The sequence below is a fragment of the Chrysochloris asiatica genome, unplaced genomic scaffold, assembly GCF_000296735.1.
Source record: "Chrysochloris asiatica unplaced genomic scaffold, ChrAsi1.0 scaffold00001, whole genome shotgun sequence".
NCBI classification, from domain to species: Eukaryota; Metazoa; Chordata; class Mammalia; order Afrosoricida; family Chrysochloridae; genus Chrysochloris; species Chrysochloris asiatica.
The window spans coordinates 30,262,796-30,285,716 of NW_006408519.1; the positions used below are offsets into that span (position 1 = coordinate 30,262,796).

A 22,921-nucleotide genomic window follows, 5' to 3' on the forward strand; every position below is an offset into this window, starting at 1 on the left:
GTCAAAACCAATCAATCCAGTCTTTGAAAAAGCAGTTGATAGGGGCTTTTTCACAACCTCCGTCAACATTTAATTTAGATAATTGCCATGTTTAATTAACATAATCCACAACTTTCATTAACATTTAGACTTGGAAGTTGAACACACAGAAGGAAAATTAATGAATTGTTTATTTGTCTTTTCCATGACGTAACCCTTCAATCTTTATCTAGAACACTCCTGTGAGGTGCATATTCTAAAAATTGTATTACAAATGTGTAGAGTTTTTGTTTTTATTTTGAAAGTTCATTTCTGATTCCATTTGTGTTAGAAGATATTCAGTTATCACACTAAAGGAAAGGTAAGGGACAGCCCAGACACAGGTACTTGCTAAGCCAGCAAGCTATTCTCTGGGCATAGTGAGGATTCTGTCCTTAACCTAGAGACCCTGGCATGACCACTAGTCAGACTGCCAATGTAATCAACCACGAATCTTAGACTCCCATTTGCGAGTCTGGTTTGGAAAGTGCTCTTGACCACGGAGGTTCCTCCCTCTGCTCCTGCTTGTCTGGCTTGACTCAGTGCAAGAGGGCCACCAGAAGTTTCCGGAAGTCCCCAGAGGTGTCAGACTGAACCATGTCGGACAGAGACTTCTGGTATTTCTCTTGGAACTTTGCTTTTATTCCCCGAAGGTCAACCTATAGGAGAGAAAACAGCAGCAAGGGGGCCAACATTTATGGGGTGTACACCATCAACCAAAGGCACTATCGAAGCCCGGGACCCTCATGTGTGCCTTGAAACAACAGCCCTTTGAAGAAGGAGCCATTGTTCTCCCTGTTTTGTGGATGAGAAAAAGGAAGCTGAGGCCAGGTCTTCCAAGGCAACAGAGCTGTCTGTGTGTGCGCATGTGCGTACCTGCACCTGTTCGTGTTCCAGTGCAGCTTTCAGATAGGCACTCAAATTTGAATTTCATATTGTTTTATGTGTTACAAAAGATTATTCTTCACTTGAGCTTTTTTCCTGCCAACTATTTAAAAATTAGGAGTCTCTAGGTAGCATAAATGCTTGAAACCAGTTGACCATTAGCCAAACCCATTCTGCTAGAAGTTCAAACCCACCTAGAGGCACCTCAGAAGACAGGCTTAGCGATCTGCTTCCAAAAGCTCACAGTCTTGACAACGTTACGGAGTAGCTCTGTTCTGCATGCATGGGGTTGCCCACGAGTCAGAATTGACTTGACAGAAACTAACAAAAACCAACATTTAAAAAAGATCCAAGTTCTTAGGTAGTAGAGCTCACCAAGTTCAGGCTGTACAGGTCATGGTTTACTGAGGATCCTTTGTGTCAAGTTAAGAGAGCTGTCAAAATTCCATTCCAAAGAAAGGCGGCCCAATGGAATGCAGAAGTCACTAATACCATATGCAAGTAAAATTTTGCTGAAGATACTTTTAAAAATGATTGCAGCAGTACATTGACAGGGAGCTGCTGGAAATTCAAGCGGAATTTCTACGAGGATGTTGAATGAGGGATATTATTGCTGACATTAAATGGATCTTGGATAAAAGCAGAGAATACCAGAAAGATGTTTGCCTGCGCTTTATTGCTTATGCAAAAGCCTTAGACTTTGTGGATCATAATAATTTGGATTACACTGAGAAGAATGAGTATTCCAGAATACTCATATATAAATAAAGAGGCAGTTGTTTCAACAGAACAAGGAGATACTGTCGTCGTTCGTCCTTAAGTGCTGTTGAGTCAGTTCTGACCCATAGCGACCCTGAACGGGGTTTCTGAGGCTGTAAATCTTTATGGGAGCAGAAAGCCTCATCTTTCTCCCACGGAGCAGCTGGTAGTTTCTAACTGCTGATCTTGTGGTTCGCAGCCCGATTTGTAACCACTATGCTACCAGAGAGATACTAAATGATTTAAAATCAGGAGCGATGTGGGCCAGGGTTGTATCTTTTTTGCCATACTTATTTAATCTGTATGATGAGCAAATAATCCAATAAACTAGATTATATGAAGACAAATCTGACGTCAGAGTTGGAAGAAGACTCATTAACAACAAGAGATGTGCAGATAACACAACCTTGCTTGTTGGAAGCAAAAGGACTTGAAATACTTGCTGATGAAGGTCAACGACTACAGCCTTCAGTATGGATTGAACTTCAACATAAAGAAAACAAAAATCCTCACCACTGGACCAATAAATAATATCATGATAAACAGAGACAAGATTGAAGTTATCTAAGATTTCATTTTGCTTGGATCCACAACCAATGCTCATGGAAGCAGCAGTAAATAAATTAAAGGACATATTGTATAAAGGCAAATCTGCTGCAAAAAGACCTCTTTAAAGTGCTCAAGACCATTGGGTGCCTAAAATCATGGGACGATAAAGGCACTAAGTAACTGGCTTACAAGTTTTCAAGAGGGAGTTTAGTTTCAGAGTGTGTCGGGGTGGGGGAAGGTAGAGTACCCACTGATTGATTTTCATCTTGTCTAGATGGGTCTGGTGAAAAGAGACTGGGATAAGATTCTTATGATTCAATAATGAGTAATTGTTATCATGACTAATTGCAACTGTCATAACTATAAAGGCAGAAGTTTTGTAACAAAAAGGGGAGAGTAATTAATCTTACAGTCCAAAAAATAGAGGACCCTAGAACCATCAAGGGAGAAGAGCACAAGCGGAATGCGGGACCCCCAGAGAAGCAGCAACACTAGAAATGGAGCTAGAGATGAGGACATGGAGAGAGGGAGCAGCTGAAGATTCTGTACTTGTGGAAAGAGAGGGACTGGGTGCTGGCAACCAGGAGGCAGGCTTGTAGAATGTACCCTTTGGTTATTTAAATTATTATGTATTTCTGAGTGTTTTGGTTCCCCCACCTCTAAAAAAAAAACAGAAAACCCAGAGGGAATGGAAGCAAATACGGTTGAATGATGATGCATGGAGGAGATTGTAGTCATTGCAATGCAACGATTGTGTAAGACCGATGTTCTCTCATGTAAACTATCACTCAGTTCACAATGAAAGCTTATAAAAACAACAACCAAGAATAAATGCATGAGCCACACAAAATTAACATGTTTTCTTGCATATACTGATACTAATAAATATTGTATCATTAAAAAAAAAAAAAAAAAAAAAGCGCTCAAAACCAAAGATGTAACTTTGAAGACTAAGGTTCACCTGACCCAAGCCATGGTATTTTTGGTTGCTTCATATGCATGTTCAGGTACAAGAGCTGAACAGAAAATTTCAAAGGTCAACTCAAGAAGGCAAAGTCAAATATTACAACGAAACGTGCAAAGATCTAGAGTCAGAAAACCAAAAGGGAAGAACACGGTCAGCATTTCTCAAGCTGGGGGAACTGAAGAAAAAATTCAAGCCTCAACTTTCATTATTGAAGGTTTCTCTGGGCAAATTATTGAAAGATGCGGAAAGCATCAAAAGAAGATGGAAAGAATACACAGAGTTACTGTACCAAAAGGAAATGGTTGAGAGAGAAATACTGTTAACTGATGACGGCACATGGAGGAGATTATAATCATTGTAATGAAACAAGGTGTAAAGCTGATGATCTGCCCTGTAAACTTTCACTCAATCCACAATAAAAATCTTAAAAAAAAAAAAAAAAAAAAGGAAATGGTTGATATTCAACCGTTTCAAGAGGTAGCATATAATCAAGAGCCAAAGATACTGAAGGAAAAAGTCCAAGATACATTGAAGGAATTGGCAAAAAACAAGGCACCAGGAATTGATGGAATAAAAATTGAAATCTTTCAAGAAAGAGAGGCGGCACTGGAGGCACTCACTCATCTATGTCAAATCTGGCCAACTGATTGGAAGAGATTCATATCTGTGCCCATTCCAAAGAGAAGTGACCAAACAGAATGTATAAATCATCGGACAATATCTTTGATATCCCATGTGAGTAAAGTTTTACTAAAGGTAATACAAAAACAGCTGCAAGCATACTTTGACAGAGAACTTCCAGAGGTTCAAGCCGGATTCAGAAGAGGACGTGGAACAAGAGATATAATTGATGATGTCCAATGGATCTTGGCTGAAAGCAGAGAATATCAGAAAGACATTTACCTGTGCTTTATTGACTACACAAAGGATTTTGTTTGTGGATCATGACAAACTATGGACAACATTGCAAAGTATGAGTATTCCAGAACACTTAATTGTGCTCATGAGTAATCTGTACATTGACCAAGAGGCAGTTGTTCAAACAGAACACGGGAACACTGAATGGTTTAAAATTAAGAAAGGTGTGCCACAGGGGTGTATTCTTTCACCATACTTATTTAACATGTATGCTCAGCAAATAATCCAATAAGATGGATTATATGAAGAAAAACGTGGCATCAGGATTGGAGGAAGACTCATAACAACCTGCAAAATGCAGATGATACAACCTTGCTTGCTGAAAGTGAAGAGGACTTAAAATATTTACTGATGATGATCAAACAGCACAGCTTTCCGTATGGATTGCATGTCAATGTCAAGAAAACAAAAATACTCACCACTGGACCAATAAACAACATTCTTACCAATGGAGTAAAGATTGAAATTGTCAAGAACTTCATTCTTCTTGGATCAACTATCAACACTCGTGGAAGCAACAGTCAAGAAATCAAATGATGTATTGCATTAGGCAAATCTGCTACACAAGACCTTTTTAAAGTGTTGAAGAGCAAAGACGTCAGCTTGAAGACTAAAGTGTGCCTGACCCAAGCCATGGTATTTTCAATAACCTCATATGCATGCGAAAGCTGGACAGTGAATAAGGAAGACTGTAGACGAATTGATGCTTTTGAGTTATGGTGTTGGAGGAGAGTATTGAAAGTGCCATGGGCTGCCAAAAAAAACAAGAGATCTGTGTTGGAAGAAGTGCAGCCAGAGTGCTCCTTGGAGGCCAGGATGACCAAACTTAGTCTCTCATACTTTGGACATATTTTCAGGAGGAACCAGTCACTGAAAGGGATATCATGTTTGGTAAGGTGGTCAGAGAAAAAGAGGAAGACCTCCATGGAGATGGATTGGCAAAGTGGCAGCATAGCATCAATGGGCTCAAGCATGGCAACAATTATGAGGTTGGCCCAGGACTGGGCAGTGCTTCGTTCTGTTGTGCATAGGGTCGGTACCGACTCTATGGCACCTAACAACAACAACATATGCATGTGAAAGTTGGACAATGACAAAAGAAGATTATAAAAGAATCAATGTATTTGAATTATGATATTTGAGAAGAGTACTGAAAGTACCATGGACAACCAAAAGAACAAACAAAATGTCTTTGAGGAAGTACAGCCAAAATGCTGACTATTCCTTGGAAACCAGCATGGCGTGACTTTGTGTCTCAGAATTTGAACACTCTACAGCCTCGGAAACCCTTTACAGGGTCGCTACGAGTCAGAACTGATTCCACGGCATATAACCACCTCCACCACCATAATGACCCAGTCCCAGAGAAGGACATCATGCTTAGTAAAGTGGAGAGTCAGTGAAAAAGAGGAAGACCCCCAAGGAGGTGAACTGGCACAGACAGGGGCAGCAAAAATGGGTTTGAACATGACAATTGTAAGAGTAACCCAGGACTGTTCTTTTGTGTATAGGGTTGTTATGAGTTGGAACTGATTTGATGGCATCGAACAACAAATTCATTGGAAGCTCTGAAGACCTAGGTGTTAGAGGTGGGGAAATGATTCAGAAGGAAAGCAAATAAGAAGCGTTCTTTTCCCCTCAGCATCTTACACCTAGTGAGGGAGTCCTGTGCACACCAGAAAAGTCAGAGTTCCACATGGCAATTAAACCAGTTGTGGTCAAGTAGATTCTGGCTCATGATGACCTGGAACTGAACAACCATTCACACTAACAAGCAGGAGCCCTGGTGTGGCACTGTGGGATAAGCATTGGACTGCAAGGTCAGTTGAACTGCAAGGTTGATGGTTCAAACTCACCAGCTGCTCTTCGGAAACCCTATAATGGATCACTATGAGTCAGAATCCACTTGATCGAACCCTAGTGGCATAGTGGGTTATATACATTGGGCTTCTAACTACAAGGTCAGCAGTTCAATTCTACCAGCCACTCCTCAGTAGAATTTATGGAGTCCTGGTATGGTGCTGTTGGATAAAGCACTGGACCATAAGGTCAGTTTGAACCACAAGGTCAGTGGTTCAAATTCACCAGTCACTCCTTAGAAACCCTATACAGGACCACCATGAGTCAAAAATGACTCTATAGCACTTAACAGCAACCACCACCACCCAGGGGATCCACAGTCCCTAGGAGAACATGAGGAATTGCTAAAGAATCACAGAGCTGTCTGTAAGCAGGAGTGTTTGGGTTTAGAGTCTACCTTGCACTCCAGACCCAGAAACTGTGCTTCAAGTATCTGGTTCTTTTTCCTCTCTCCTGCTCCAGTTGGAGGCTGAACTGAGAGAGGAGGAGGGTGGGTGGTGTGTGGAGAGAGATGAGAAGAGGAGAAGGCAGGTGAGTGGGGAATTGTTAAAAGTAGATGTTGATGAGAAAGAGAGAAGCTACAAGAGAAGCTAGTCTGACAAGTCCCCTGCTCCCTGGCTTGTACCTGCTTACCCTTGCCCAAGGTTGGGGAAAAGGCAGGACAGTGGGGTCAGTATGAGGACTCTATTCTATTATCATTTGGTTTTGCTGGATTAGGAGAATCAGCCAAACTAGATCTGTCTGGGATTCCCTGGACGATGCAAACAGTTGGGTTTAGCTACACAAGGTTAGAAGTTTAAGTCCTCCCAGAGGCACCTCAGAAGTAAGGGCTGGCGATCTGCTTCTGAAAAGCCTGCTGTTGAAAGCCTATGGGTCACAGTTCCACTCTGACAAGTATCAGGGTACCACGAGTCGGCATCAACTTGATGACAACTGGTATATCTGGCTGTGTCTGGAGTCTTCTGAGGGGATAGTCCCAATCTGAGGATGATCTATGCTCACTACTGAGATGGCTCAGAGAGTCTTGGAATAAGACATTCTATGGCCCATGTTGGTGTGAACATGGAATGCCAAAGTGCTCCAATCTCCCTAGAGGCTTTTTAAACACTTGGTTTGCTCTGTTGCCAGTCCGCCTCCTCAGGGGAGGGATCCCTCAAGACTTCTGGGTGAGTTTGGCTGATGGTTGAGTTGCTAAGAGACAGTAGAGACTGAAAGCCACAGATCTAGAGACAGGAAGGAGAGGAAGAAGGGAAACTGCAGATTTGCAGAGAGCCTGGGATAAGGAGAGAGAGAGGCTTTAAGAGAGCAAGAACGAGATGACTAGTGGAGGAAGAAGGGGAGGAGAAATTTCAGAAATCAGATGAAAAGAGCTGTCTTATTATTATTACTAAGTTACATTTTAAATCAGTGTCAGATATTAAGATGATCTAAAGAAATGGATCAGAATTTGGATTGGTATCTTTATCCTTTAAATAGTTTTTTTTGGAGGGGGGTGGGAGTAGGGGGGTGTGGTTTTCAAGTGTTAGTGTGCTTTGTTCTCCAAGACTTCTCCAACTGCCACCGAATGCCATTCACCCTTGTTCTGTGAGTCCTGTGGCTCTCTAGTCCCAAACACAAGCTGTGAACCTGGACACCTGCTTCCAAGCCTTTGGCTGTTCATCTCCCTGCCCCTTTCCTCTTACTATGCTCGAGTCTTCTCAACAGGGGCAACGTCATCCCCAGGAGGCAAACATTGGCTCTTGGGATGGGGGTGGGGAGCAAAAAATTTTAATCTTTTAAATGTATTATTATGGATTGAATTGGATACCCCCAAAATATGTATTAGGAGCTCTGGTAGTGTAGTGGTTATGAATCGGGCTGTGAACCGCAAGGTCAGTAGTTTGAAACCAGCTGGTTCCATGGAAGATAAGGCTTTCTACTCCCATAAAGATTTTTACAGCCTCAGAAACCCTGTACAGGGCCGCTATGAGTCAGAACCGACTCCGCGGCACATAACAACAACAACAACAAAATATGTGTTGGAGCCCTGCATCCTGCATGTGTGGATGTGATCCTGTTTGGAAGTAGGGGTTTCTGTTATGGTAACGAAGTCCTATCAGAGTAGTATGGGTCTTAACCCTCACTGCTTCTGAGTTATAAAAACAGCAGAAGACTCTAGAAGGGATCCCAGTAGAAGGTTCCGAATAGAGTGGGAGAAAATGGGAAACAGAACTCAAAATTGTACAAACAAAAAATGGGCTTTCTGGTCTGGAGAAACCCGACTATAGCCCTCAAGTACCCTTCAGGTCTGGAAAGAAACTCACCCTTGTGGCCCAATTTTCAGACAAGCAGTAGGTTGGTATATAGTGGGGGGTGGGGGTGGGGAGAGAGGAGACAACAGCATTAGTAAGGCATGCTCACCATGGGATGGTCAACCATTGAAAATCAAAAGGGCAGCATTTACCTAAGGGATGGGAAGGAGGGTGGACTGGAAATAAGAACCACAGGGAGGAAGTGGGATAGCTGTTGTTACATGGAGCGGAGTACAATCATTGAGATGAAACAAAGTGAATGATTTGTTGAAAGTAAAACTGATGATCTGCTCTGTAAACCTTCGCTCAACTCACAATAAAAAGTTAAAACAAAAAGAGAGAGAGAGAAGACGAAGAAACACAGAGACATCCACTGAGGAAGACAAATGGATGGGGTTAAGTATTTTTCTTTTGTAACCTGATCAGCAAGGATATTAGTACCAATCACCAAAATTAAAATCAATGTCATCTATAAGCTGAGGAATGCCAAGGGTTTTTGACAACACCAGAAACCAGGAGCGAGGGCCCTGGAAAATCAACACAGCTAAAGCCTGATTTGGACTTTCAGCCTCCAGGATGGTGAGAAAATAAATGGTTTCTGTTCTTTAAAGCCACCACTTGGGATATTTTTTGTTGTGGCATTAATACGTAACTAACACGCATACTCCATTACCATCGGGTGGATTGTGACTCCAGCTGACTTATTGTGAGGCAAATGTTTGAAAGGAACTGTCTTCATGCTGTTCTGTAATGGGATCTGGAAGGTTCTCCTGGGTACATAGAATAGAGTAGAATTGCCACATAAGGTTTTCGAGGCTGCCAATCTTTACAGAAGCAGACTGTCACATCTTTCTCCCTTAGAGCAGTTGGAGGATTTGAACCACTGACTTTTCGATTAGCAGCCAAACAATTAACCCATGTACCACCAGGGATCCAAATCATTCATAGACAGATAGTATATCTGTGGGGGTAAATTTTCTTCACAAGGGGGCAATTAGGAACAAGAAATTATAAAAAGACTCCATGGTGGGAGGTGATGATGAAAGAGGCTGAGAACCACTGATGTGTTTCTTGTACAAAGTTGAACCTCTGCCAGTGTTCAGCTAATTAAAGTGTTAGCTCAGGAGTCTCATGGTCTCTGATGTTGGGGACTTGTCTGTAGCCATCCCATCTGTTTTGTCTTCCTTAAAATGGGGGTCAAACATACCTGTACTATCTCACAATGGCTCCATAAGCTCTCCTCTGCACACTACCTTGGGCTCCAGAGCCAAAGGTGACAAAAATAGAAGCAGTTATGACTGCAATTTTATAAAAAGAGCTATTGAAGCATCACAACTTCTACAAATGTCAGGAAGGCAAGGGCTGTCTCTGTTTTACTTTCTCTATAAATGTTGTTATTGTAAAGGGCCATCCAGTCAGTTGAGGCTATAGTGACTCTGTAAAGATTTGCTGATGACACCCGTGATGGAGAAAAGAGAAGTTCCACCCCATCTCTTGGGAATCGAGAATGCCTTACCTCAGCTCTTGTCACGATGATACGGATTAGCGTCTCCTCATCGGTGCCCACACCCTTCATGGATTTGTACAGACACTCTGCAAAGTAGCCCTCTCGGTCTCGGGCACACCTTACTGGTCAGGACAGAGGAAAAAGAGGACATGAGACCTTCCTCCGAAGGAGTAAAGCTGGCTCAAGTGTCACCTGGTGACCCTAGAGCTGACTTCATTGTGAGGCAGATGTTTGTAAGGAACTGTCTTCATGTTGTTGTGTAATGGGATCTGGGAGGTTCTCCTGGGTCAAAACCACTATAGATAATTAAGACACTATCTTGTTCTTGAAGACCCTCTGAGGGACTAGAGCTGTGGTCACTGTTATGTCCTCCCTGTAAGTTCATGATTGTCAACAGCAGAAAAATCTACTGACAGGCTATCTCTGATGCTGGAGTTGGTTTCTGAGTGGAAACATAGATGAGCTGGTCAGCAACTTTACTGTAATGAAATGTCACAATCTTAAAGATTTACTTAGTTGGACTGTGGATGGCTTTTCTTCACTAAACAACCTTGCTAACCTTTGTTTTTCCTCATTGAGTTTGTTTTTGAGTTTCATTTCTAAATGTCTTTCATGTTCCCCATAATCTTCTTATTTTGTATTCTGGGATATGGGATGTTCAATCCTTTCTACAGATTGAGAGTCCCTGGGTGGTGCAAATAGTTAAGTGCTTAGGGGCTAACTGAAAGTCTGAGGGTTCAAAATATTACAGCCCACTGAAAACGCTATAGAGTGCAGCTCTATTCTGACTCACATGGGGTCACCAAGATGTGCAATCAACTCAGCAGCAACCTTGTCTTTGTTACTAGGTGTCATCAAGTTGGTTCCGACTCCTAGGGACTCTCTATAGTGTTTCTGAGGCTATAAATCTTTATGGGAGCAGAAAACCTCATCTCACTTCTAACAAGCGGCTGATGGGTTTGAACTGCTGACCTTATGGTTAGCTGTCTAGTGCTTATCCTACAGTTACCAAAACTCCCCAACAGCAATTGGTTTGTTGTTTTTATTTTTTCCTACACATCACCTTATGATGCTGGTACTTGCTCTTTTCGGACTCTCGCTTGGCTGGCCAGTTGAGTTCACAAATTAGTGAAACCTGTTTTCTACTCGTCATCCTGCTCAAAGATCCATCTCTAGTCTTGGAGATGAGCCAGGATCCCTCACTCCCCAGACTCATACGGATCCATCATGACTAACTTGGGGGAATAAAACCATTGATTCTTTACACTGTTGACAGTTCTCTCTAGAGTGCTTTAGATTATTTGATGCTGACGATTACTAACAAGCAATGAAGGGTCTACGTGTCCAGCATTAGTGTGGAACATGCATCCTTAATATGTCCTGTTTCCTAAGTAATTGCCTATGTGATGGACCCTCAGGAGCAAGAGAGAGTCAGGATTAGGAAAGCAGAGTCTAGGGTGGGTGTCAGCATCACAGACTCAAATGTACGACCTCTTTATCCTGAAAGCAATCCAAAAGCTGCTGTGTTGGGGGGACCATCAATGTGGGGAATAGAATATTTGAGACTCACTGTGATTCCCACTGGGCCAGTCCCTGGGCCATGCGAACAGTTAATGTTATTGACTGCTAACTGAAGGGCTGGAGGCTCAAGTCTGCCTAGAAGGGTCTTGGAAAAAAGGGGCTTGGTAATATGTTTCTGAGATAAATCAGACCATGAAAACCCTGTGGGTTGCAGCAGTCTGATCCCATTGTGCATGGGTTGCCAGGAGTCAGGAACCAACTCCTCGACAGCTACCATCATCAATAACAACCGGCAGTTGACTGGTGTGTACGCACCATGAACTTGAAGCTCTTTAAGATCAGGAATTGGGTCTTATTTGCCTGTGCTCCCCACAACTCGCACACCCCCTGGGTCCTGAGTGAAATGTAAGTGATTGCATTCTGGCGCTTTCTCTGATTCTCTTCCACTGGTGGTGGTGGTTATGTGCAGTGGAGTCGGTTCCAACTCATAGCGACTACAAGTACAGAATAGATTTGGAGCCTCAGAGTCAAGCCATGAGCAGGCCTTGCCATCTACTCAAGGTGTCCCTTGAGGCTCTAAGGTCAGTTTTCCATTCAAAGTCACACATGTTTACAGACTGGGTCAGAAGGCACACTAGGAAGACTCAGGTCTCTGTATGTCACTGTAGATGCAAAAAAAATCAATTCCTGGCATTGTTCTACACTCCCTCCCCACACCAAAAAAATTTGGCAATGGAAGCACATTTTTTACCTTCCAAGGCTGCTTTTTCCATTCTTTCTCTTTTTCTTGGGATATACCTCTCCATTTTTTGTGCCATTTGGGACAGTGCCCTGGACTCCTCGCCACAGGAGTGTGGACAATGGACAATACCTTTATTCCAAGGCTCAAAGAAAGAAGAAACAGAGCCTGCCAGACAGAGCCCTGTGCCCATGTCTCTGCTGTTTCCTGCCTGTAGGCAGAACCTGGAGAAAAGGGCCTGGTGTTTGCTTGGCACGGTTATGATCTGGTCTCCTTCCCCTCTCTTTTTAAACAGACATCATTCTTTCCAGGTGTTGAAAGAACCAAACAGAAAAGGAAGCCCTCAGGCCATGAGGCAAATGCAAAACCTTGTTCATGGAACCTGAGCTTGACTATTCCTGGGTACGTGTCATATGAACCTCATGCTGTTTGCAGAGACAAGACAATGGTCCCAGGCAGCTGACAGATGCTCACAGGCACCCAGGGTCTTAGTGGCATTCTAATGTCTGCTCTGGTGTACCACCCATGTGCCCTCCTGTGGGAGTTTCTCCCCAGGAATTGTCCCCTGTGGGAGGAAACGGTCTCACCCAAGTTACAAATGTTTCCTGGGTACAGTCAGTATCTACTTTGGTCACCTCAGCTTTAGAGTTCCTGGGGATCTCGCAAAGCCTTTTTCACAACTACATTCAACCTCTCCCTTGCCCCACGCTGACTAGAGGTGTTGGTTCGAAACCACTCCTTGAGTCTGTTGCTAGGAAGCCCAAGCCAAGACAGGGTTCGCTCATGTTTACTTTACCAAGAGTTAAGTAGGCTTTCTTCAGGTCCCCTGATGTTTCTTCTTCAATGGCCTTCTCGATGTCTTGGCCGATGAGCTACAAGACAACCAAAGTCCAACCATTAGCCCAGCTTTGACCTTTGGTCTTGGTGCTGTGAAAATCATTCCTCCATAGAAAGTCTGAGTTCATCGTAATTGAATCATGTGACTGTAGGGACTGCCTACCCTGCCTAGTACCTATGGACAGATGGGTCGTTGCCACCCATTAGGAAAGGGGGCTCTGGTCACTGAGGAGCAGTGTTGGATTACCCAACAAGCAAGGCAAGCACAGGCTTACTTGTGCTTACTTTCATGTAGTGAACAATTCTGCATGATTTCAAAGATTCTCCTTCTGAGTATGGTTGGCATCTTCTGTCTCTCTCCCAACTACACAGCACCTTCCTACAAAGAGTCAAGGGCGCTTTTCCAATGTTTAGTCCCTGGTAGGGACAGAGGACACAGAAAGCCAGGAAAACAGAGGATTACTTACTAATCTATAGTGGATTGGTTTGAAAAGCATGTGAAACCGTTCACTTACAGATTAGTAAATGGTGCTGGTGGTATGCTGGGGAGTCAGTTCCAACTCATAGCGACCCTACATAAGGTTTCCGAGGCTGTAAATCTTTGTTGTTGTTGTTATGTGCCGTGGGGTTGGTTCCAGCTCATAGCAACCCCGTACAGGTTTCTGAGGCTGTAGATCTTTACGGGAGAAGAAAGCCTCATCTATCTCTCTTGGAACAGCTGGTAGAACTGCTGACCTTGAGGCTAGCAGCCTGACTTGTAACCACAACACTACCAGAACTCCTTACAGATTACTAAGTAAGCACAATTTACTCTGTACTTACCTTGCATACTGGGTACCCACCCCTGCTGAGGAGTTAGTCTGGATTGGACCTTAAAGGACATAACCTTGGTCAGTACCACTCTCTAAGGCTCAGTGTCCTCATCTGTGAAACTGGGTGAGGAAGAGCTAGACACAGATGCCACACAATAGTCCTCTACATTTATATAGCACGTTCGTTTCCAACGACTTCTAGTGCGGTGTTGTAAAGATCAGCACTGGACTGCAAAACACAAGGTCAGCAGTTCAAACCTACCAGCTGCTCCTTGGAAACCCTATATAAGGTCGCTATGAATTGGAACCAACTCAGTGGTACTTTACATTTCCAAAGGGGCCCTGGTGGCACTGAAGGGTAAACACTGGACTGCCAACCTCAAGTCAGTGATTCAAACCCACCAACTTCTCCTTTGGAGAAAATGAGGCTGTTTCGTCTCATTAAAGATTTACAGTCTTGAAAACCCTCTAGAGGGTCGCTATGAGTCAGAATAGACTCTCTGGAAGTAAGTTTGTTTTGTTTCATTTTTCCATAGTGTTCTTCATCCCTGTCAGTTCCAATGTTCCAGGAAGCTATGGCTATTACAAGAGTTCCCGGATGGTGCAAACAGTTATGAGATCTAAAGTTTGGCTGTTCAACGACATCTCAGGAAAAAAGGCCCAATAATCTAAGATTTTAGCTATTGAAAATTCTGTGGCACACAGTTCTACTGGTGACATCTGTTGGTTATAACAGTCTTACCCTCCCCTTCCTTGTCCTGGCACTGGAGGACTCGGATGCTGGCCGTTTGGGTGAACTAAGTGCCATGAAGTGGTCTAGCTCTCCCCTTTCTTTCCCTGATAAGGTGAGATGGTGACGGCTGGGAGCTGGGAGGCTGAGCATGTCAAAAACACCACTTTTCTTCACTCTGGGTGATTCCAAATGGTCATATATCCACCACGGGTTCACAACTGGTTATCTACGGCATTGCAAATTCGGTTTCTTTCCAAATATTTACAAAAGCTGGAGTTCAGAGTAAATTGTGACTATGCTTAGCACAAATACTGGCTGGGACAACCTCAGGCCAGACAAATAAAGAGAAGACAGAAGGCTTTGCTTGGTTTGGAGAAATATAGGGTACTATTAGAAATGCTAAAACTTCTTTCTTAGAAACGATCTTTTGAGGATGTGGCAAATGCTTCTGTAAATAAATGGAGACTTTGAGTATACATCAGTGGAGTTCATGCAGTTTATTTTGAAAACATAAACAAATCATCCTTTGCAATGTATATGTGGGGTCGTGGTGGTGAAGCGTCTAGATTTCATGAACTTTGACCTCCTAGCAATATCTAGATATCTAAGTGTATGCTCAAGGAGCTCTGGTAGCTTAGTGGTTACGAATTGGGCTGCCAACCGCAAGGTCAGTAGTTTAAAACTACCAGTGGTTCCATGGGAGAAAGTTGAGGCGATCTGCTCCCATAAAGATTTATAGCCTCAGAAATCATGTGCAGGGTCAGTATGAGTCGGAACCGACTCCACGGTACTTAACAACAACAACAAAGTATATACTCAGGGAACCTAGAGTTGAAGGGACTTGGGGGATTTCAATATTTAACCACCCCTAGACTTTCTTGAGTTTGATGTGGGGAGTTAGGGACTCAGGAGAGCTGGGTATCACTTTCTGATAAACAGAATTCTTGGTCTGTAGAGTCAGATTCCATTTCAAGAGGACATCTTCACACATGTCTGCGTTTACCAAAAGTCCTCTATGAAACCACTTTCTGTTTCTATTGTTAATACTGGGCCCATGTTTTTCTTTTGTGTGTGTGTGTGGCATCTCAGCCTACAATACAGTTGAAAGCAGAAAAACAAAGCTGTCTGGGGAGGTGAGAGATGAGCTCCTAGTCAGATCCTAGGCATTCACGGCACGTGTCAGCCCTCTGCCATACAGCTCCAGGGGGCGCTGTTCACACAGTGCAATGGGACCTGTGTTTGTTGGAATTTGGCAACAGAGGGTACATTCTGTCTTCTTTATCAACTTCTTGAGCCCACCCCCTTCCTGGCAGCTACCAAGGCACCTCCCTGGGCCACATGGAACACGATTTGAAATCAATTGACTGGGCCGAGATCTTGTGAGGAGCAGAAAACAAATTTTCTGATCTCAGTACAAAACACATTGCCAGGGTAGATTCCAAACAAGGCTCAAAGGCCTCTAGCTAAACAGACAGCAGTGCCACCAGGCAGGTGGGAATTCCTGGGCAGTGCACATAGTGAAAGAGCTTGGTGGCTAGCCTAAAGGTTGGAGGTCTGAGTCTATCTCGAGATGCTTCCGAAGAAAGACCTGAAGATCTATTTCTGAAAACTCAGCCACTGAAAACCCTTAGGGAGCACAGCTTTACTCTGACACATATGAGGTCACCATGAGTGGGACGCTAGTTGGTGACAACTAGCAACTACAATAGGGCAGTTTAGAAGAACACCAGAGACGGTTCTATCTTTAAAAATAGCTTTTCCCGAGTTGGCAGAATGCTCACAATAGGGTCCTATGCCTTCTGACTTTGCCCACAAGCAAACGAGGCAGGACACTCTAGGATGGACTTGCTGTTTTCAAGTGCCATTGAGTTGGTTCTGACCCATAGTGACCCTGTATAGGGTTTCTGAGGAGCAGCTGGTGAGTTTGAACTGCCGACCTTGTGGTTTAAAGTGACTTTGCAGTCCAGCGCATTAGCCCACAGTGTCACACCAGGACTCCGATGTTAATTAGTACCTTGAATGGGCTTTGTTGTTGTTGTTAAGTACCGTGGGTGGAGTCGGTTCCAACTTGTAGTGACCCCCTACAGTGTTTCTGAGGCTGTAAATCTTTACGGGAGCAGAAAGCCTCATCTTTCTCCCATGGAACAGCTGGTAGTTTTGAACTGACAACCTCGAGGTTAGCAGCCCAATTCGTAACCACTATGCTTGTTGTTGTTAAGTGCCGTCAAGTCCATTCTGACCCATAGCGACCCTGTATAGGGTTTCCAAGGAGAAGCTGGTGAGCTTACAGTTCAAACAGCTTTGCAGTCTGGTGCATTACCCCACAGCGCCACACCAGGACTCCTATGCTTAGGAACACACAAATGGAAAGGGAGAAAGAAGTAATGAGGGGGCAGTGGGATCAGAGTGAGGTGGGTTGTGGGTCTGTGCACCTATGATTTATGGTAACACCTGTTTTGAGAACTTGCTTTAGGCTTACAAGAGTGACTTACACACTTTCATTATTGAAGCAGTTTGTTGTTGTTAGGGGCCATTGAAGCAGTTCTGGCTCACAGGGACCCTGCATAGGGTTTCTGGGGAGCGGCTGGTTTGAACTGCCCACCTTGTGGTTAGCAGTCCCATGCTTCTACAGTACCACACCAAGGCTCTGTTGGAACAATTTAGGAGTGTAGTCATCTGGCATGGAGTTGGAAAAGTTCTGTTGCCTGGGTTGGAATTACTGAGAGTCAGTAGTTAAGACTCAGACCAACATGGCAAATAAAGGTGAACACTTGAGCTTTTGTGCCAAAGATTCAAATTGTATCTGATGCCAGGGCAACCTGTATTACATAGCGTACCGTGGTGCTTCGAGTCAGAGGTCACCGGAGAATAAACAGAACCAGAGCCCACGAAGCAGGATGAACTCTAACATTCAATGGTAAAGACCAAGATGAACCACAGTAGATCACATGCTTTGGCAATGATCGGTAGCACTTCAGAGCATTCTCATCAGATTACCTTGTACATTTAGTCTTGAAGCTCCGAATTTTGGCATTGGTGGTTCACACAAGGAAATTCTAATACCCACAGTTAATGCTTACTAAAGGAGGCCTGATAGCGTTGTGGATCTAGAGCTGCGCTGCTAACCGCAAGGTCAGTAATCCAAGTCTACTGGTCATTACATGGGAGAAAGATGAGGCTTTCTGCTCTGGTACAGATTTACAGCCTCGGAAACTCTGTACAGCTTTGTTATGAGTTGGCTCATAGCCACTGCCGTCAATGGCCTACTGCGTGGCAACTCAAAGTGGCTAAGTGTTTCACAACTGTTAATTCATTCAATCATTATATTCATGCTATGAAGTTGTTGTTGTTATATGCTGTGGAGTCGGTTCCGACTCATAGTGACCCTGAACAGCGTTTCCGAGGCTGTAAATCTTTATGGGAGCAGAAAGCCTCATCTTTCTCCCGTGGAACAGCCGGTAGTTTCGAATTGCTGACTCTGAGGTTCGCAGCCCGATTTGTAACCACTACGCTACCAGAGCTCCTTGCTATGAAGTAGATACCATTATTATCTCTGTTTTGCGGTGGGGAAACTGAGGCACCAAACCCATTGCCATCAAGTTGATTCTGACTTAGAGCGAACCTTTATAGAATAGAATAGAACTGTCTTGTAGGGTTTCTAAGGCTATAAATCTTTACAGAAGCAAAATGCCTCATCTTTCTCTTACAGAGAGGTTGGTGGATTCAAACAGCCAACCTTTTGGTTAGCAGCTAAGCACTTGACCACTGTGTCACCAGGGCTCCTTTGTGCAGCACACAGAGCTCTTAAAGTGGTACCAAGATCATGCCACTAATAACCTAGAACATAACTTAGACTTTCATATACTTCAGGATCTCCTGCAGTACTTGTTAAATCACAGATAAACAAAAAGACAACACAAACAAAAAACCAGTTGCAATCAAGTAGTTCCTGGCTTATGATGACCTCATGTGTTATAGTGCTGCATAACGTTTACAGCAGCTGTGAACTTTCAGAAGTAGACAACCTGGCCATTCTTCCACGTCACCTCTAGTTGAACTTAAAGTTCTAACCTTTTGGTTCATCATTGCTAAGTGCTAGCTCACAGCTACCTACCCTGTATAGGGTCTCCACTGACCTTGCAGTTAGAACCCCCAGTGCTATACTACAGCACCACACCAGGACCTGGTTAACAGTCAAGCACTTAAACATTTGTGCCACCCAAGTGGTCTAAATCACAGAGAATAGGACCCCAAACCCTTGGAATCTGATTCTGTTGGTCTAGGCTGACAGTACTTAATAATGACAATGACAACTCATTCTCAAGTGATGCTGATGCTGTTTGGCAGGATCAGCTTTGAGAACTATTGAACTAGAAAGCGTGCGTGCACACACACATGCACCTGCCCACATACATGTGTGCTCTGTGTGCTTCCATGGTGATCACCTGTGATAGACATGCCCCAAGACTCTACATTCCAGCAGTGGCCCCGATCATGTGAGAGGAGAAGCTGGTCCCAGAGCAGGTCCTCCCATTTAGAGGCTCCACAGCCTCCGGCTCCGTGGCCAGGGGCCCAGCTGCCTTTGATCATGACTGTGGGCACGATTTGAAAGTGCAGGACCCTCAAGGCTTATATACAGTGATGATAAAATTCCACAGCATTATTGTCTTTTCATCTGTTGGCAACACACAGGGAACACTATTTTGAGTGAGGAGCGGCCAGCTGCGGCCGAAGTAGAAGCTTGGACTGGGGGGGATGTTGGAGTCTTCATCCACTTTCTGCTACCGACTTGCTGTGTGGTCCTGAGCAGTTACAGCTGGTTTCTCACTCGCCCAGATCGTCGTCATCAGAGCTGTTTGTCCTCCTTCCTGGTTATGGCAATGTTAGGAAGATTCAACGAGATACAGGACATAGAAGGGCTTCGCATAGTTAAAAGCACTCTACAAATAGAAAATTCCCACTGCCACCGAGTTGATTCTAATTCACAGTGAGCCTATAGCACAGAGGAGAGCTACGCCTGAGGCTTTCTGGGAAGGTAAATCTATACGGAAGCAGGCCGCCTCATCTTTCTCCTGTGGAGCAACTGGTGGGTTTGAACTTCTGACCATGAGGTTAGCAGCACAGTGCTTAACCTAGGAGTTTTGAAGGAATCCACAAGGACTCCTTCAAAAACATTATTAGATTAAAAAAAGATAATATACCCATCCTTCTAGGTGTGCGTCTGAGACATATCCGTCTTGAGAAACGTTTGTCCAATTGTAAAGTTTAAAGAAGAATGGTGGTGGGGTGGGGTGGGAGTATGTGCTGTGGAACTGGTACCAACTTACAGCGATACTGCATAGAGTTTCCAAGGCTGTAAACCTGTCTGGGAGCAGAAAGCCTCATCTTTCTCCCACAGAAGGAAGCTCCACAAACAATTGTTGTTTACCACGTGCCAGATACTGTTCTGAGCCTTTTACAGGTATCTTCTTTTCACTCTTAAAGTGACCCCCAACCCCCGGGCGTATGTGATGATGATCTTCATGGTCCCTGTCTCACAAACGGGGAAACTAAGGCACAGAGAGGTTGGGTCATTGACCAGGGGTAGAACCTGGCTCCTTTGACTCAGGGCTTTACTCCTACAAGACTGTCCTCTGCCTCGCCAGTCTGTGCCGTAAAGCAGGGTTCCTCACCCTTGGCAGCAGCACTGCTCTTTGTTCTGGGGGGCTGTCTCAGCACGACTGACATTTTGGAGGGCTCCTTCTTTGCTGTGGAGGCTTTCCTGTGTATTGTAGGATGTTTAGCAACATCCCTGGCCTCTCTCTACACACTTGATGGCAGCATCCCCCCACCTCAAGCCGCTTGTTGTTGTTAAGTGCCATCAAATTGGTTCAGACATACTGACCCTATATAGGTTTCCAAGGCTGTGTATCTTTGCCGGAGGGAAGCAGGGAGAGCAGAAAGCCTCATCTTTCTCCCTTGGAGTAGCTGATGGGCTTAAACCACCTACCTTATAGTTCACAGTCCAGTGCTTATCCTGCAAAGCTGCCATGCTCCTCACCCCACTAGATAAGATAATTTTTAAAAACCGTCTCTAGACATGACTGTTGCCCCAGTCTTTGGTTACTTACAACTTGATAAGCTTGAAAGGTGGCTCGTAGTTGCTTGAAGCTCCTCTTTGCCAGAACTTCATTGAAAGCAAGCTCATCGGTGCCCCAGCGGCCTTCCCCTGCCTGGAGGATCAAATGCAAGCATTTTAACAAAGCCTTTGGCACAAAGATTGTATATACAATGTTGTGTTTCCCAGCATGCCTTATATGCAGGAAAACCATAAAATGCATACTAAGTAGAAGTTAAATCCAGCCCACTGATCTATCGATTTATATTAATTATATCTTCCTGTGTTCCAAAAGGGATCTGAGTATAAAATTAGGAACAATTCTTCTAGGTTAATGAAGACCATATCTATGAAAAGGATTTTAAAGAGCTAAGCATATCTGTATTTCTTAAAGATCATCTTATTTCCCAAGGAGCTCCCATCTGCATGAAACAAGGAGACGTTTGATAAAAAATAATGTTTATAAAAGACTAACAATAAAAGTATTTTGTCACTGCTGTAAAAAGTTAAGAAAAGATTTTCTTGATCAAAGAAACATTCTGATGGTTGTGGGGTGGAGTAAGGGCATTATTCACGGGCTAGAGGGTAGACCCATGTTAACACCAGTAACAGGGCAGGCAGTATACAAGAGGGAGGCTGGCAGAGGAAAGCTGAAGGTAGCAGGAGACACAGGGGGGGGGGAATGCAAAAGTTACAGGACAGGCAAACACTGTTAACTGATGGCACATGGAGGGGATCGTAATTATTGTAATGAAGCAAAGTCTTGATTTGTCAGCTGTAAAACTGCTCATCTCCTCTGTAAACCTTTACTCAATTCACAGTAAAAAAAGCACTTCTGAGACTGGTCTGTCTTCACACTTACTTCGTACAGATCTTTGGCATCCTGGCCTGCTAGGTCTTTGTCAATGTCATCGCCTTCATCCCGGTTAGCCTAGAGAAACGGACACATTGTTATTAACTTGAGTTGCTGCCTGACCACAGAAAACATAAAGAGAAAGCTGTGGAATCTGGGGGTGATTTGAGAGTGGTGGCCAGCAGCTAGAGTCCACACTGCAAAGCCAATGCTTGCTCTTTGCTGCCATCTTTTGGGCACAACTGATACAGATGGCTTAGGTGGCAACATTTTCCTTCTGGTTTGGGTAGCCACCCGAGGCATTCTCAAACTCCATTAGTCGCTGAGTAGACTAGAAATGGCACTAGAGTGAACCTACTGGAAAGCAATGAATTTCCCTTACAAAATGTCAGAGTCTTCACCGAGGCTCCCAGCTCAGAGGAACCCTGAGAGTCAGCTGTGGAAAGCTTTCCTGGTATCAGCCCTATGGACCCACCCTTTTGTAAAATCACTTCCCCTTGAACACGGGAGAGAACTTTAAAAATGCTAGGCGACCACTCCTACAGTTATGTTATGCTATGTGGCAAAAGGGATTTTTGCAGCTGCAATTAAGGTCCCTGATCAGCTAAATTAATCAAAGGGGAGATTGTCCTGGGTGGGCCTGATCCAATCAGGTGATCTCTTGACAGAACTATGAAAGCCGTTAGAGCGATGAGCTTCTAGTTAGCCTGAAAGAAACCAAATATCTATGTGTGAACCGCCTGTTGGGGCCAGGTGGCCGGGAGCTTCAGATGGCTTTAAGGAGCTGACAGTGGTCTCAGTTGAGAACTAGCAAGACAGCAGGGACCTCAGTCATATGCCACAAGTAAATAAATATGTCAACAGCTGGTGAGCTTGGAAGAAGACCCTGATCCTCAGTTCAAAATGCCATCCCTGGCCAATACCTTGATTTCATCCTGGTGAAATCCAGCAGAAAACCTACCTAACCTGGACCCTGATCTGAATGCATGGAAACTGTGGGATAGGAAATCTGTGTTGGTTTAAGCCACCGAGTTTGTGGAAGTTGTTACGTAGCAGTGGAAGATGAATGCATATCTTGTGTTTCAGAGGAAGCGTGCGTTCTTCTGTTCTGTGCTGTCAGCCTGGCCACATTAGGAAAAACCAAGCAGAGGAAACACACTAAGTTCCTAAGGATGGTTGGTCCAGTGAGAATACAGGTGCTGTCTGGCTGGAATCCCAGGGCTGGGGTCCTAGCCCATCCCAAACATCCAGCTTTCTTGGCCAGTATGTTCTTATAGAGCTAGACTCAGGTGAAGCCAGGAAGTCAGGGCAGAGCTGTGTTATGCAAAGGCCCTGCTTGGGGTCAGAAGGTCTGGTTCTTGCTCCTGCACTGTGTGAACCTGAGATGGTTACTCTCCCTCTCTGGGCCCAAGTTTCCTCATTGGCAAATGGAGTGGTGATGCTTAATGAGATACTTCATTAATGACAAGTGTTGCAAGCTATAAATGACCAGGCAGATTGCTACAACAGGTGAAATCCCAATAGAATAACTTCACAAAAGCTGAGCTGATGGAATATAGGTTGATACGCCCTCAA

The 22,921-nt window shown here is 44.2% G+C and overlaps 1 protein-coding gene across 1 annotated transcript in view; it reads right to left on the reverse strand.

The window, feature by feature from the left end:
* Positions 1-557: 557 nt before the first annotated feature.
* ANXA13 (annexin A13) overlaps positions 558-22,921 on the reverse strand; it is an 85,104-nt gene continuing 62,740 nt past the window's right edge. The window contains exons 8-12 of the mRNA XM_006830691.1: positions 21,356-21,424; positions 20,507-20,608; positions 12,811-12,886; positions 9,764-9,876; positions 558-677 (exon numbers count right to left, since the gene is read on the reverse strand). Coding sequence (XP_006830754.1) covers positions 558-677; positions 9,764-9,876; positions 12,811-12,886; positions 20,507-20,608; positions 21,356-21,424 — 480 coding nt within the window. The remainder of the gene's footprint in view (positions 678-9,763; positions 9,877-12,810; positions 12,887-20,506; positions 20,609-21,355; positions 21,425-22,921) is intronic.